The sequence below is a fragment of the Falco punctatus genome, assembly GCF_963210335.1.
Source record: "Falco punctatus genome assembly, chromosome: 1".
Taxonomy (NCBI): Eukaryota; Metazoa; Chordata; class Aves; order Falconiformes; family Falconidae; genus Falco; species Falco punctatus.
In genome coordinates, this window is record NC_137580.1 from 107,769,620 (window position 1) to 107,785,396 (window position 15,777).

At 54.7% G+C, this 15,777-nt stretch overlaps 3 protein-coding genes across 12 annotated transcripts in view; all 3 read right to left on the minus strand.

Moving 5' to 3' along the window:
* FLOT2 (flotillin 2) overlaps positions 1-10,196 on the minus strand; it is a 26,165-nt gene extending 15,969 nt beyond the window's left edge. For 2 of the 7 annotated variants that reach the window (XR_013926351.1, XM_080377250.1), the window contains exons 1-2: positions 10,017-10,068; positions 1,258-1,339 (exon numbers count right to left, since the gene is read on the minus strand). Coding sequence is in view for 4 of the 7 variants with exons in the window: in XM_080377250.1 (XP_080233376.1) it covers positions 1,258-1,339; positions 10,017-10,065 (131 nt within the window). In the remaining 3 variants the exon portion in view is untranslated. Of the gene's footprint in view, positions 1-1,257; positions 1,340-6,505; positions 6,605-10,016 lie in introns of those variants that run through there. The other 5 variants (XR_013926350.1, XM_080377249.1, XM_080377248.1 and 2 more) reach the window with 5 other exon arrangements.
* Positions 10,197-10,274: 78 nt separating this feature from the next.
* DHRS13 (dehydrogenase/reductase 13) lies at positions 10,275-13,598 on the minus strand. Of its 2 annotated transcripts, none has more exons than XM_080377526.1 (5): positions 13,257-13,598; positions 13,062-13,180; positions 12,326-12,449; positions 11,950-12,211; positions 10,275-11,380 (listed from the first exon to the last, which is right to left on the minus strand). In XM_080377526.1, exons 1-5 carry the CDS (start codon positions 13,381-13,383, stop codon positions 10,951-10,953), a joined length of 1,062 nt encoding a protein of 353 aa, XP_080233652.1. In that variant the 5' UTR covers positions 13,384-13,598; the 3' UTR covers positions 10,275-10,950. The 2 variants fall into 2 exon arrangements, with proteins under 2 accessions (XP_080233652.1, XP_080233653.1); XM_080377527.1 differs by having other exon boundaries at positions 11,055-11,380; positions 11,950-12,261; positions 13,257-13,586.
* A 630-nt stretch (positions 13,599-14,228) lies between these two features.
* PHF12 (PHD finger protein 12) overlaps positions 14,229-15,777 on the minus strand; it is a 33,003-nt gene continuing 31,454 nt past the window's right edge. For all 3 annotated transcript variants that reach the window (XM_080402158.1, XM_080402157.1, XM_080402159.1), the window contains one exon: positions 14,229-15,392. In XM_080402158.1, the coding sequence (XP_080258284.1) occupies positions 15,058-15,392 (335 nt within the window). In that variant the 3' untranslated portion in view covers positions 14,229-15,057. The remainder of the gene's footprint in view (positions 15,393-15,777) is intronic.

Below are 15,777 nucleotides of genomic sequence, written 5' to 3' on the forward strand. Positions count from 1 at the left end.
CGCTGGTGGCAACACGTGAACAGGGAAAAGAAGTGGCAAGATCAAGCAGTAAGGGTTAACTACAACCTCTGGCCATCGCTTAGTGCAAAAACCCAAGAGTCACATCTTTATCCTTTTCCCTGTTATTTTTTACACAGACGGAGGAACCTGCATCGGTGAGTATAAGGGAGGTGCTGGGAGAGAGTTAACACTTCCACAGATCCTAAAGATGAAAAGCCATGTTAGCAGGACAGCAGCACTATCACAGCATGTTAGTTCAGAGACCAGCACAGTGAGAAGCAGCAAGCAAAATCCACAACTAAGGAAAGGGAGAGAGAGAGGAAATCCCGCGGTTTTAAATAGGAACACAGTCTGCTCCCAAGGTGACAGCAGTCAGCTTATCTTTAGAAAGAGAGACTCGAGCAGCAGGAGAGGGCGCTGGCCCACTGCATGCCACAAATATGTTTGTTACTGGGTGAGGGTTTGGGCCATACTGGGCAGAACTCGGCTCCTCTTATGAACTCATGGATGAGGCAGCCCTGCTGCCCAGCACCTCTGCGAGAGCCTCGTAGCTTTAGAGCGCTGCAAAGGCAGCAGCGGAGCAGAGCAGGGCTCTTGCCTTCCTCAACACTCACTGCACCAGCACAGGAAGAAACACACTGACCACCCAGGCTACGGCTCTCTCAGCTTGTTGGGTGTTACATAAATAAAAAACAATGAAAAAGGAAAAAAAATAAAGAATGAAAAAAGGATATCTGATTGCCTTGGGTTTGAGGAGAGGTGTGGACAGGGAGGCCATTTGAAAAGTACTTCAGCTGAAAGCATGGGGTTTCTTTTCTGTCTTTTGCACAACTGTCCCCACGCAAACAGCACAGAACTCCCCCATCCTGCGGTTTTGTTTTGCGCATCATCATTTACTGTCAGGTAAGCCTAAAATGACAGGATTACTTCCTGCATAGCCCTGGACAAGCTCAGCCTCCACCACTCAAAGCAGAGGATGGCCAGAAGCTGTGCAGTTGTGAGTGACCCTACATGCCCCATGCTTCAAGGCACCACACAGGGCACATATCGCTCCTTCCAGCTATTTACAGCCCTGTATGCAAGGCAGCCTTCCCGCGAAGGACCAGGAGCTGCTCACAGGCAGAGGGCTGGGCTGATGCTCATCCATGGTTTCATACGCAGTGCCCAGTCCCACGTTCCTAAAGATACTGCTGAGAGCCCCACTGGGATGGCTTTGCCTAATTCCTACTCCAAAACCACAAACAGGGGTCTCCTTACCTTTGGGTGTCAGTAATGCACCACCAAGCCCAGGCCCAGCCTCCGTATACATACTGCTTTACATCAGAGCCACAACAGCCACCTGCAGCACAGCAAAAAGCAGAGAGATGTAGGGATTACACATCAGCACATTGCTCTCAGACAAGGAAAAACCTGCACCCAGACTGAGTTGTGAGCAGAACAACTTCCTAATAAGCCTGCCCAGCCTCTGGGTGCTGAGGAAAGGGAATCCTGGGGGATCATCAATTCCCACAGCCCCTCGGAGCAAGGGAAGCACCTCGGCTTGGCCGCATTACAGCAATGAGTGCGACCAAGCCAAGCTCTGCAGCATGACCCAGAACAATCCAAGCATGCCTGCAGTATCTGATAAATAATGAACACAGAAAACTCTTTCCAAGATCCACAGCAGCCCTTGAACAGCCTTTGGTCGGCCATAACGCAGCTGGCCACTGTGAAACCCAGCGCTCTTCCTTACCTCCATGGGCTTCACATGGCAATTTTCCAAAGGCAACCTTTCTTTAGTATTGTCTTATAAAATTGGAAAATAGTATTTGTAATAATTCGGTATGACAAAGAGTAACACACAGAAAGAGACTGTATTTCAAACCAGGGTTTTATTTTAGTTTTGTTAAGCAGTTTAAGCACTTACAGCAACCAGAATTGTAAGTACATGCTTCAGTATCTTTAACTATGACACACCAGCTCTGTCGTGGAAAGCTATGTAAGAAATCCATCTCCTTTCCCTCACCCCACACTGCAAACCACCCTTAAACCCAACAAAAAGCTAGCAGGTCAGCATTTGAGGAGGGAAGAACCCTCAAGTTCCCTTGAGCTCCCCAAAAATATCTCCTAGTTCTGGCTCATGCAAGTACTACAGCACATGAGGCTTTGCTGGTCGACCGCAGAGCTGGCTGTGCCCAGAATTCCGGCAGCATCCAGGACGCTGACAATTTAAGATTTTACCCCACTGAGGTCAGACGATGCTGTCTGGATTTCCAGATCTTTGATTCAAGGAATAAGATGCCTGCTACCTTTCAACAGAGCGCCCTGCCAGCGACCAGCCCTAGGTTTCATGCCTGGCAAGGGAGGAGCTCTGCAGCTCCCTGGCTCGGAGCAGGGCTGTGAGCTGCCGTCTCTCAGGCAGATCAAGCCAGCAGTCCCTCCCTAGTCTGTTACCCATAATCACTTCATACAGCAGCCCTCAAGGGCCTCAGCCAGGCAAACACTGTACCAACAGAGCAACAGACAGTTTCAGCCCTGCAGGACTTATCTACACAGGCGTGATGGAGCCAGTGCAGAGGAAGAGCAGGGAAAACAGTGTGGCTGCAACGCTGTGGGAGCTTCGCATTGTGGGAGGGGAAAAGGAGAACTATGAAGCCAGCAGACTGCAGCCACACAAGACAGCCCTTTCAAGAGAGACAATGATTATTAAGTTTGTTGCAGCAGGTCAAAATGAAGAAGTAAAGCCAGCACACATCCAGGCCAGCGTGCCTGCAGGAGGGGGAACTCTTATCCTCCACATCCTCCTCCCCACCCTCAAGTGTTTCACCACCTTCCGCTATCAGCTAAAGAGCCTGCCTCACCGGCTTCCACATAATGGCTGATAAACCAGCAGATCAGCCGCATCTACAGTTTTTCACCCTCCAATTTCTGGGGGAAGTTAACACAAATTGGAGAGGGATCTACACACTTTTTTCAGGTCTCCTGTGCTCCACAGCGTAGGGGAATATTCTCCCGTCACCTCCGAGATGGCCGCTGGATAGCTTTTTCCTGTAACTGGAAGGCTAGGAGTTACAGAGACTGATGATCCAATATCCTGCAGCATATTAACCACAATGCCTTTTAATGCTTCTTGGAGGACGTCAGCCTGGTTAGCTCAACCTTTTAGCCAGGCCCTTGTTTTCCAAGAACAGGAAGGGACGTGTTCCTGGCAGTCAGGAAAGGCAGCTCCACACGGAAAGCCGTTTTATTTCACAGGGTCTGTGTGGTCTTTACCAAACCAAAATTCGTTTCATAATAATGTTCTGCGTAAACTCTGCACCCTAAACCCACTGTTGTTACAGGAACATGCTTCTCCACGAAGATGTTTCTTTTCTTCTGCAGGAAATACCTTATTTAGTATTGCACCCAGAGTGAGCCCCATGTTTACTTCCCAGTGCTACACAGCATTGCTGCACAGCAGAGCTTACTAAGCTAGATTATATGTCCAGAAGTGTTCAAAGCATAAGAAAAACAGGGAAAGCTAACATGTAAAACAGGAGCAGGATGCCAGCTGGTTGCTTTCATGCAAGCTGGACGTCTAAGCACATCAGAGCTCCATCCTAGTAACGTGGGTCAAATGAGCTGAACGCTCATTTTCCATTGCAGTCCTGCAGCCGCTTTCCCAAGTCTGAGAGAGCAAGCGAAAAAAGAACCAACAAAGCGAAATCTTTGCAAGGCTAAAGAATAAACCCTCTTGCACAATGCGATTTGGCAGAGAAATTGCCTTTTCCAACTATAATACGCCCACTGTTCTAGCAGCCCGGGTCTCACAGTCACTTGGCCATCGCTTCCACAAACATTCACCGTGCCTCTTCCGGGGCAGTGTACAGCAGCCAGGCACACTACAAACGGAGGATTCATAGCCAGGAAGCTGCCATCCAGCTTGGCCTCTTCCCAAACGAAGGGGTCCCATGTTCAAGTAAGAATTCCCAGAGCCAGGAGAAAGCACGTTGTCTCTTTTTGTTTGCTGGTTTGTTGGGTTTTTTTTGTTTGTTTTTTTTTTTTTTTTTTAATGAAATGAGATTAACCACTTGGGAGTTTGCAGATAAATGGAGCTCTCAGCAGATGCAGGAAGCTGCTGCCCCGATGGATGGCATGCAAGAACGAACCGAAGCCCAAACAGTTATGGGGACACAGGGCTCAAAACATTAAAGCTGGGACAATTTGAGGTTCTGAACAAGCTCTGTGTTGTTTGCTCTCCCAAGGTACCTCGAGGCAATGAGTTTGTATTCTGGCAGGAAGCGGTGAACGTTCCGAAATCAGGTCACGGTAAACAGGCCGCTATGATGGCTCAGTATATTCCTTCCCCGAGACTGTCGCAGGGTGAAGAACAGGGCAGACACCGCTGCCTTCACCTGCGCAGAGAGAGCTGCCACCTTCACACCTTGAGCCAGGGCAATCTAGTGCTGGAGTCACCTCTTCCCAGAGGACCCACCATCAAAGCTGGGAATAAACAGCTCGGTCCAGCTGGACAGCAGCTGGGTTTGTTAGAGAAACGGCCCCATGCTGGGAAATGTCATGGGGTGCTAAAAAGTGAGTGCAGAAAGGCAAGGAAAAAACTGATAATTGAAAACAGTTATTGACAAAAGACATAATGAGAGGGGAGAAAAAGGAAAAGGTATACACAGAGAAAACCACGTAATAAAGCAGGGTCTAGACTAAAGTCGGTGTCTGGTTCTTAGGCCCTGCTATGCATATAAATTAGGCTTTGTCCACATGCAGAAATGGTACAAGGTTAGCAAAAACTAATTTTAAAAGATGCAAGGTTTGCATTGAATCCATAAAATCCTTCAAGAGTCACTGCAACAGATGAAAGCAGATTATGCTGGCTGGCTTGTTTTTGATATAATCTATATCAAAATTACTTGGTTTAAGCTATGAGTATCAATGCTAGAGTTTGAAAACACACATTTAGCTTAACTCACCTTGCATGCAGAAACTTGGAGAAGACAAACTGCAACGAAGTTACACAACAAAACCACAGGGATACTACCCCAGAATTCCTCTTGGAAACCAAAAGGAAAGCCCTGAGGCTATTCTGTCCACCTCCTCCTCCAGCTATGCTTTCCAAAGAGTAATTTGCAAGTCTTGGAGATTTAACAAGCCCCTGACAAGGGAAACCTTGAGCCCCACCACCTGCATAAAGCTGAAGAACTACCTCCCGAAATGGAAATATCACAGGGAAGCCGCATAAGTTTCCTTTTGTGCAAGTGGTGAATAGCTGTATTGAGCACCAGACTTGAGACAAGCTGTGATACTGCAAGCACCGAGCATCACGAGCAGCGTGAAATCAACCACAGGGAAAGATTTTTGGCTAGCCAAAATGAAGGACCTAACTCTGCAGGAGCACTCAATTAAACCTGGCAGGTGACAATCAGTGCCACTAGAAGTTTTCTGCATGGCTTGCCTGGTGTGAAAGGTAGAATACCTCGACCACAACCCTGGAGAACGGTTTTGAACTCTGGCTCCAGAAGCACAAATGCAGACAAGGGGCAAAACCCCATGCAAAACCCAGATGACGCTGCCTGCTCCTTCCCACACACTCACACTGCTTTTGAGGCTGAAGAACTGGAATTGCAGCTAGCCACCATCACATCAGCCTGTAGCTGGAAGCAGAGGGACAACCTCCATGCCATCAGCCCCACCACGAACATTAGGTCTCAGATGGCTCTTGCTGCTCATCTTGTCTTTCTGCAGGACACAGCCTGGACTTTCTCATTCCATTTTCATGTAATCGACCGTTCTCACCTATGTGTAACTCTCTGCGTTTCTCCCTACTGAACTGCATCGTATTTCTTCCAGACCATTCGGTCAATCTGTTGAGTTCGTTTTTATGCTAATCCAGCTCTTCAAAGCTCTCAAATCCATTCGCAGCTCAGTACTGTCTGCAAACTCAATAAACACATTCTCGATTCCATTATGCAAGCCAAAACAAGGAACTTACTTGATAAATCCTTTTAGCTGAACAGTGAGCCACTGTCAAGTTCCTTGGCAATGGTTTTCCAGGCAGTTTTGTATTAGTTTTATAGTATCTGAGAAACCAGTTCCTCCTTGCACTGTGGACTGCAGGTCTCTTGCAGGAAGGGCTTGCAGACCCTCAAGAAGCCTTTATTTCAGGCTTTCAACTTACAGAACTGCCATGAAAACAGCATAGTCACACTGGTTGAAAATCACAACCAGTTCTTCTTGCAGCAATAAGAGGGTTGCAGTAACAGGATGTGAGACTTCAGAGTTACTCCAGAAGGGTTAACTACCCCTGACTGCTGGGCTGCAGCAGGAAATGGTTACACAAAACTGGAATTAACTGCTAGCTCCCTTTGACAGAGATCAAGGAGCCCCAAAGGGTGCTGCACTAAAGTAAACTGAATCTGGGCTGGACCGTATCTCACAATGATTTCTGAGAAATCATAACAGTGTAACAAGCCTTAGCAAAGGCAAGGTGTGCAGTATCTGCTGCTTCTCCTCATCCCCTAGAGTGCTCACTCACCTGGGAGGGAAGGCAGATCAGCTAGACACAGCTCATACTCAGCAAATACACGTAGTTGTCGTCTTCTAGGCATTTAGGAGCAATTTATTTCAGTATTCTCCTAGGAAATAAAGCTCAGCTGACTTGGCTGCAACTCCCCTGACTTTTTTTCCTCTTTTCCCACCCTGAACTTTTGCTGAAACAGCAGTTTGCTCTGACACAGAAACACAGTGGGCTGTGCCAACCTTCCTCTGTCACGTATGTCCAGGTGCTCACCTCAAAGCTCCTCTGGCTGCCGGACCATTGCTGCGTGGTGTGACCCTGCAGCCCTCGACAGCCAGACGGAAAATGCCCCAACTGTACAGATTAAGGCAACACTCTTGAGTTATGATAACTGTAAGAAGAATACAGCTATAATAAATTACATCTCATTATGAGACTCTGCAGAATTATTCCAGTGTTGTATTTCAAAATTCGCAGATCGATCCTTAGCCACAAAAGCTGCATTCACTCAGACTGTAACCCAAACCCAGCAGCAGGCACCTGAGACAGCCTGTTAGCTGGTGAGAACATTCGGCTATCAGGATGAACAGGTACTTTGTGTACCTCCCTGAAAACTCGACTGGCTCCAGCTGCACTTGGAGGCAGCTCCGTGACAGGCCAGCTCCCTGGCAAAGCCTCCTCAGAACTTGCACCAAACCTCACTGGGAGGCTCCCAGCACCGCTACCCTCCAGCACAGTTAGACCCACATTTTGGAGAGACCATCATTGCCTCTGTTGGGCTTTGTGAAACATTCTTAAAAAGCCTGGACTCCACATTTCATGGGCGGATCGGCTAACCCAGTGCAGTTTCTTAGAAGATCTGTGTTGCTCAACGGGGGAAGGACACAAGCACCAGCAGAGCGCTGACCCATGCCTGGGAAGCAGATTCCCAAATAAGGCTGTGAAGCTCCTGCACACACAGATGTTCCCAAGGCAAAGCTGACTGCTCCTTGAGCACAGGAGGAACTCAAGTGTCTCACAAGAAAATGAAAAGAAAGATCACTCCTCAGAAAAAAAACATAGACTGGGGGGAGGCACGTGACTAAACTTCCTTCAAGATGCACGGGCTAAATTTACAACCAACAGAGAAAACTTGCATTAGCTTCATGATTTGGAGGTGCCTTCCACAAAGTGAAGTCTTTCAAGTAACAGCTGTATCACAATTCAAGACAGCAAGCCAAAACCCTGCTTTTAATATTGTTTGCTGTTGGTCTATTCTTCCCTTTCCCCTCTCTCCCCAAATTCAACCTAATATCATGCAAGTAAATGCTGGGCCCAAAGGTTGTCTCTGCTTTTCCCCAGAGAGACATGGCCAAGTTCCTGGAACTACAACTGCTTGTAGTTACACGCCTCTCACTAATGCCCTGGCATTTGCTCTACACGTAAGCACAAAGGGCACTGCAGGGCTGTGGGGCTCTGCAGAGCTCCCATAACCTCTCAGCTTGCCCCAGGAGCTCGCAGCCGGTGCTCTCAAGAATCAGCAAGCATTGGGCAGCAGCAGAGTAAAACTATGTCTGGTGGCAGCACCGAACCTAATTCTGATTCGCAGAGCCTGGTGTAATTTACGTTGCCTTCCCAGAACGTGGCTGTACATTGACGAGTGTCCTCAGCTCACAACTCCCGGCTGTGGGAAAACAACGCTTGGAACTGCAAGCAGATGCCACAAATCCCTGCTGGCTCATCCTGCAAGCTGTGTTTTGTAAACTTCAGAGCTGAAGAGAAGCAAACCCAAGCTTTTAGACTGAAGGGCATCCTGGCACACCTGGAGCAGAGCTTCCCAATTCCTCCTGCTGGATGTGACATTTTACCAAGCAGTGCCGATTTTGAGAGGAGTCTCTTTGGAGGGAAGCGCAGCATCAGCTCTAGATCCCAGCTGGGAACTGCAGAGACATGCAGAAGACCAGGAAAACTGCAAGAAACACTGCTGCTCCAGGCAGCTGGTGGGTGTGGTTTGTCACTCCTCAGAAGCAGCCGCCACAGCAGGCATATTTGTTTCCAAAACTGCAGCCTGCTTCTGGCAAGTCCTCAGTAATTCCCGTAACAGATCTGTTATCCAAGACAGATGAACTGGTAACAGACCAGCCAGAAGCAAGTACCGCAGCCCACTGGCGGCTTTGGCTCCAAAAGCATAACAATTCAGTTTCACGTGCATGCCAGAGCGGTGGTCATAGCACACCCTTTACATTCACACACATCTTCTCCCAGGTGAGTTTAGGTCTGAGCATCACATCGCCTGCCACAAAACCAGTCCAGTGTTGGCAGAAAGGATGTAACATGACGGAGGACACACAGAGCGACCAACATCTGTATCTAACCTGGTTATTACCTCACACTTGGTCCCAGCCTGTCACACACAGCGACATATCTAGCCCTTACAGCAAGCTGTTACATCACCTAAGAGTAATTAAGTCCTGTCCGCATGCATCCGGGCCTATGCCAAAGTGCAGTCTGGAGCTTCAGCGGAGGACTGAAGCAGCTACAGGTTGAATCAGACAGAGGGGATTTCACTGTTGGTTTATTTAACGCTAACCTAAGCAACCAGCTCACCTGCCAACATCACACGTTATCTGATGGGCATCAACCGCGCCCAGTGCCAGCACCACTGAGAGGCGAGGTGACACGCTAGTGACGAAGTGGCAGGAGGATATGATGGATGAGAAGGGCACCCCAGGGACAGGCCCGCCGTGCTCTGCCCCAGCAGGATGCTCACACCCAGCTCCCCATCCCCAGCAAAGCCAACCTGCCCCCCAGGAGCGGGACGGCTTCTCGGTAAGCCAAGGCACAGGCTGCTGGCAGTGGCCCAGAACTGTTGCCTGACATCATCTGACAGAGCAGCCCGGGGTGTGCTGCGGGCACCGCCGCCTCACCCACCGCCCCCTGCGCTGCAGGGACCCCACCTCAGAGCCCTGGGGTCCATGCGGCAGGGAGCTGCCCACCGCCCCTGGGCACCCGCTTAGCAGGGGCACCCCCACCCACAGCCGGACACCCCCCAAACAACGCCACAAGGCTCCCTGGTGGCAGGGATCCCCCCCAGTGACCCCTCAAGGAAAGGCCTCCCCCCACACCATCCCAGTGCTCCTTCAGGGGATTCCCCACCCCCAGATCACAGGGGGCCCTGCAGCAGGTACCTCCAGACACCCCCCACGCCCCCTCTAAGGCAGGGTCTCCCATTCCCCACCAGGGACCCCCTCAGTGCACCTCCATGACAGGGACACTCCCCAGAGCACCCCCAGGCCCCACCATCACGGAGCCCCCCCAGTGCCCCACAGCCCCCTCAGGACAGGGACACCCCCCCCACCACATCCTGTGACAGGGACCCCCCCAAACCCCTGATAGACCCCTCACAGCCAGGGCCCATCGGGGGCCCCTCCTAGCAGAGCTCACCACTAAAAGACACCCCCCCGCCCCAGTTCCCTCAGGGACATTCCACACACACACACCCCCCAACCTTGACAGGGCCCTCCCAGCCCCTGCGAGGCTCCGGCCGTACCTGACACCACCAGCGCCTCGTTGGGCCCCACCGTGTGGCAGTTGCCCATGGTGCCCGCGCGCCCGCCACCACCGCGCGCCCGCTCCCACAGCCCCCCGCGCCGCCCGCCCCGCCCCGCCCCGCCCCGCCCCGCCCGCCGCGGGCGTGACCCCCGCCCGCCGCCATCTTGGGGAGGTCGGTGCCGCGCCCCGGGGGCGGGGCTGAGCGTCCCGCGCCGCCGCCATGTTGGGCGACGCCTGTCCGCGCGCGCGCGGGAACATGGGGCACGCGCGTGCGCGCGGCCAGGAGCGCGGGGGCGGGGGGGCGCGCAAGGCGCGGCGTGTGCACTGCAGCGTGGGCGTGCAAGGCAGGGCGTGTGCGCTGCAGGGTTTGCATGGGTGTGCAAGGCAGGGTGGGTGAATGCAGCGTGTGCATGGGCATGCAAGGCAGGGTGTGCAAACAGGGTGTGTGCACTGCAGGGTTTGCGTGGGTGTGCAAGGCAGGGTGGGAGCAATGCAGCATGTGCATGGGTGTACAAGGCAGGGTGTGCAAGGCAGGGCATGTGTGCTGCAGGGTTGGTGTGGGCATGCAAGGCAGGGTGTGTGCGCTGCAGCCCATGCACAGGCATACAAGGCAGGGCATGGGCACTGCAGCATGTGCATGGGCGTGCGTGGCAGGGTGTGTGCAATGCAGTGTGGGCATGCATGGCAGGGGGTGCACACTGCAGCACGTGCAAGTCAGTGCGTGCAGGCATGTGCAAGGCAGGGCTTGCTGCATTGCAGCATAGACATGTCTTTGCCAAGCAGGCCAGCAGCTTTGCTGCAAGCACGAGGCAGGGTGCACTGCTTGTGCGTGTGCGCACACATGGGACGGTGCACTGTACAACGTGCACACGCGCCCATTGCACGGGGGCAGCCTGTGGGGCCCAGCTGCACCACTGGGCAGGAAGCACAGCCTACCCCACTGACATGGCCGCTGCCCCCTGACGTGCCTCCTTGGCCGCCTCCATGCACGCCCACCCTGGTGCCGCGTGGGCGCAGGAGCTGACAGACATCCCCCTCTCTGTCACCAATGTAATTTTTATTGCAGGACGGTGGCGGGGGCAGGCGACGGGCTCCCTCCGGGCCCCACCAGCCCCACCAGCCTCTCGCTGGCCTCCCAGAGCGCCTGGGCCAGCTGGTCGTCCCGTGCCGCCGGCGACGGCTCCTGCGGGCGGCAGTTGGCAAAGTAGCGGCCACTGAAGCGCTCGAGGCTGTGGTGTGTGGCGCAGTGCAGGGATGTCTGGGCGCCCTCGGACGCGTCCAGGAAGAAGAGCCAGGCCAGCGGCTGGAAAAGTGGCTTCAGCCACAGCGGCATGTGGCGGAACAGCTCCGTGTTGACGAACCCTGGGGTGAGGGGAAACAGCCGTGTCGCACCCCCTGGCCTGGCCTAGCAGGGCCGGTGGTGTATGGGTCAGTGGTGCACGGTGCTCCGTGCAAGAGTGCACCAAGGGGTGCACCACGCACAAAGACACTGTGCCAAGAGATGCTCCTGGCAAAGGGACACGCTGTGCAGACGCATGTTTCGTGCCAACAGCACATCGTGCAAAAGTGCACCATGCAAACAGATGCTACGTGCCGAGGAATACTCGTGCAAAGGGATGTTTTGTGCAAGGGGTGCACTGTGCAAAAAGTGCATCATGCAAAGCGACACTGTGCAACAGTGCACCCTGTGAACAGATACTCCATGCAAAGGGAGTCACCATGCAAAGGACGCTCTGTGCAGCGGGATACTGCACATGCAGGAATTCTCCGTGCAAAGTCCGCACCGTGCAAAAAGTGCACCATGCAAAGGCAGCCCTGTGCACACTGCTGCTCCCTGGAAAGCACGCACCGTGCAGACAACGCCCGGCACAATGGGACACCCAGTGCAAAGAACACCCCATGCAAACGCTGACGGTAAGCCAAGTCCCTACCTGGGTGCACGGCGTAGCATGTCACCTGGGTGCCCTGCAGGCGCGTGGCCAGCTCGCGGGCATGCAGCACGTTGGCCAACTTGCTGTCGCAGTAGTCCTGGAAGGTGGAGAGCAGCCCGGGCGGGGCGCGGCCCAGGGTGTCGAGGCGCAGGCGGCCAGCACAGTGGGCGCGGGAGGCGACGATGACCACGCGGCTGGGCGCACAGCTCTGCAGCCGCTCCAGCAGCAGCTGGGTGAGCAGGAAATGGCCCAGGTGGTTCACCTGGAAGGGGAGGCTGAAGCCATCCTCTGTCGTGCCCCCGGCGCTCACGCCTGCAAAGGAAGCCATGGCAGCCCACGGTGGGGGTGCAGGGGGACCGGGGGGACCGGCACTCACCAGCGTTGTTGATGAGGAGGTGCAGGTGAGGCTCCTGACGCAGGAAGGTGCTGGCAAAGGCTCGCACTGAGCGCAGGCTGGCCAGGTCCAGCTGCATGAAGCGCACCTCCTCGTTCCCTGTCTCCTGTGGGTACACACAGCCTGGGGCAGGGTCGGGGGGGCACCCTGCCCGGGAGGAGGGTACCCTGCCCGGAAGGGGGGCACCCTGCCCAGGAGGGGGGGCACCCTCTCCGGGATGGGGGTATCCTGCCCAGGAGGGGGGCACCCTGCCCAGGATCGGGTACCCTGCCCAGGATGGGGGCACCTTGCCCGGGATGGGGCACTCTCTCTGGGATGATGGGGGTACCCTGCCTGGGATGGGGGCTGCAGGGTGCTGGGGGGTGGGTGGGTGCCCAATGCCAAGGCTGGAGGTGCCCACACTGAGGGTGTCTGGAATGCTTGGGAGTGTCCCATGGGGCTTTCTTGGGGGTGCCCAGGTGTGTCCTGGGGGTGCCCAGGGATGTCCCATGGGGGTGAGTGTCTCGGGGTGCTCCTGGGGTACTTGGGGGGTCCCATGGGGGCGCCCATGTGATGCCCAGGGATGTCCCATGGGGGTGGGTGTCTCGGGGTGCCCCCGGGGTGCCCCTGCCGTGTCCAGGGACGCCCCAGGGCAGCGCTGGGGGTCCCCCAAGGGTGCCTGCCGCCCCCCACGGGACGGCCCGGGGTCTGTGCGGGATGCCGGTGCCGCGGCCCTCACCGTGCGGATGCGGCGGGCGGCCGCCTCCCCCCGCGAGGCGCTGCGGGCCGCCAGGACGACTCGGGCCCCGCCGCGGGCCAGCTCCAGCGCCGTGGCTGCGCCGATGCCGCCGCTTCCCCCTGCGGAGCGGAGCCGTGAGCGGCGGGGCCGGGCCGGGGCGGTCCCGGAGCCGCGGGGTCCCTGCCCGGCGCTCACCGGTAACGATGGCGGTGCGGCCGCGCAGCGCGGGGGGGGCGCGGGGCGGCGGGGCGCGGCGCAGCCCGTGGCGGAGCAGCGTGTACAGCGCCAGCAGCAGCCCGGCGCCCAGCAGCGCCCACCCCATCCCGCCGCCGCCCCGGGCCGCCCCGGCAGCCGGCACCCCCCGCTCCGCGCCGCGGGAGGCGGGACGGGGCCGCACCGCGCTGCTCCTTGCGCAACCGGAGCGCGGGGCGGGCGGAGGCGGTGCGGCCGCCACCGGGGCAGCGGGGCGGGGGGGGGCGGGCACGGGGCGGCGCTGGCTCCGGACCCCGGGCCGCGACCTGCCCCCCTGGGTGCTGCCTGCCCTCCCCGGCTGCTGAGTGCCCCCCCCTCCCCCCGGCTGCCACCTGCCCCCTCGGCTGCCGATTGCTCCCCCCCCCCGGACTGCAACCTGCCTCCCAGACTCAACCTGTCCCCGTGCCCCCCCCCGCAGCTGCTGCCTGCTCCGGACTGCAACCTGCCCCCCCTTGCAGCCTACCTCCCACCTGTAACTTGCTCCCGAACTGCAGCCTGCCCCGCCCTTGTCCCCAGCACGCTGCCCTAAGGGAGAGGGTGGGGGTGCACACGGGTGCCCCGAGGGCCAGACCCCACCTCTCTCACCCAGAGCAGTGGCAGCTGCTCCTGGTTCCTGGAACGTTCAAGGTCAGATTAAGGTGAAGAGGTGCCTGCCCTTGCAGGGGTCCTGGACTAGACTTACCTTCCAAGGTCCCTTTTCCAACCCAAACCCTTCTGTGACTCCATCACCTTCCGCCCCTCATCCTCCTCCCTCCTGGACATCAGCATCCTCACATCCTCCCGCATCCCCACGCAGGACACGCTCCATGCGGGCACAGCCCCTTCCCGCAGCACAGGCTCCGCTTCCCCAGAGAGCACATACTCTGGGGATGCTCCAGGTTGTGGTGACAAGAGTTCAGACAGACAGTCGGAAAACAGAATGTGAAGTATTTTTTTTTTATATACAGAATACAGGAAAGTTTCTGTAAAGTCTAAAACGTTACAATTACTATGTACAGTGGAACTAGCTGTTCTGCTGCGGGGAGGTGGCATAGAAACAAAAGAGACAGACAGGTTACGACAAACGATCTGCTACAATAGACAATTTGAGGAACGTCATACCACATGTAGCACTGTACACAGCTTTAAAACATTGAAAAATGCCATCACTGATGTATTTACACAGAATCCAACACTTTTCCTTATTCGAAATAAAAATAGGATGGACACCAGGAAAAGAACTCATTTCTCACTGCCCATAATACACAGTAGCTACTTGTAGTGCAACCATAGCAGGGAGGGATGGGAAAAATAACTGTGGGAAGAAGAGCGCTTTTTTACATTAAATAAAACAATGATATTGTATAGATTTGCTGTATGAAAACTGTATTTCTCTTTTAATATAAAACTATTGTCACTGGCACAAAATAGAACAAGTTTCTGATTATTTTACAACTGCATGGGAACTATCTGTCAGAGAGAGTCCTCGAGTCAGACAGCGGTCGCCCCTCGCTCTGACACGTCCTGCTCTCACTGCAGTTTTCCTTTTAAAATGAAATGTATAGTACAAATATATGTGCAAATGCCCCTAAAACTTGAGCAAAAAAGAAAAATTAAAAAAAGTTAAACGTTCTTCATTTCATGCAAACGGCGTGTGAACAGTCTCTGGGCCGACACAAAAAAATCCCACCTCGGTTTGTACATTTTTGCATTGCAAGAGTCTGAGGGCGTTTTCCTTTACTTCAAAGCTCTCTTCCTAAAATTCCTAGGGAACTGAGTTGGACCGCAGCACGGGCATCTGGTGGGGTTTCAGAGAAAGCTTCTCCTCCAAGTCCATGTCTTGTACTAAGGCAGTGTCCCCCTTGGGCTGTTTGGTCGCAAATTCAGTAATGCTGAAAACAAACTGCAGGCAGCCCAGCTTGATGTAACTGCCGTGGTGGAGCAGGGCTGTCCCCTCCCAGCCGGCCCCGCTGCCCCCTATCAAACTGGAGCTGCTGGCTTTGCAGTTACAGGGTTTCCGATGCTGCCCTTGCGCCTGTGAATTCATCACAGCAGCTTCTTCATGCGGCTCCTCTTCCTGTTTTCTGCTTTTATGTCGTTCTAGAAAAGAAAGGAGAGAAAAAAAAAAAACACAACAAAAACACACATGTAAGATTTGGGCAGGCCAGTGACAGTTTGTTTTCATCAGCAGGGTCTACTGCTGAGGTGCCTCAGGGGTAAGATCCTCCAGCCATGAGGCATTTCAGTCTGCAGGAAGCGGCGGATGAAAGGGAAATGGGAATCTCCCCACCACCCTGGAAAGATTATCTATTTTGGCAGCCAAAACCCCGCAAAACCAGGAGGAAGCTGATCAGGTGGAGAGCAGGAGTAAGCCACGCAGGGATGGGATGCCTATAGCACAGCCCAGCTCACCTCCTCACACAACCTGGGAGGGGAAGACACGCATGGTGAACCCCCTCGGTCCAGCCGGAGCTGGTGTCAGGCA

What these genes read in the sequence shown, in the direction of transcription:
- DHRS13 (XM_080377526.1), bottom strand. Translation starts at nt 13,383, where the DNA reads ATGGGGTGGGCGCTGCTGGGCGCCGGGCTGCTGCTGGCGCTGTACACG. An exon ending in CCGCACCGCCATCGTTACCG is followed by an intron (nt 13,181 to 13,256) that starts GTGAGCGCCGGG and finishes TCCGCTCCGCAG; the next exon opens with GGGGAAGCGGCGGCATCGGC. An exon ending in CCGCCCGCCGCATCCGCACG is followed by an intron (nt 12,450 to 13,061) that starts GTGAGGGCCGCG and finishes GTGTACCCACAG; the next exon opens with GAGACAGGGAACGAGGAGGT.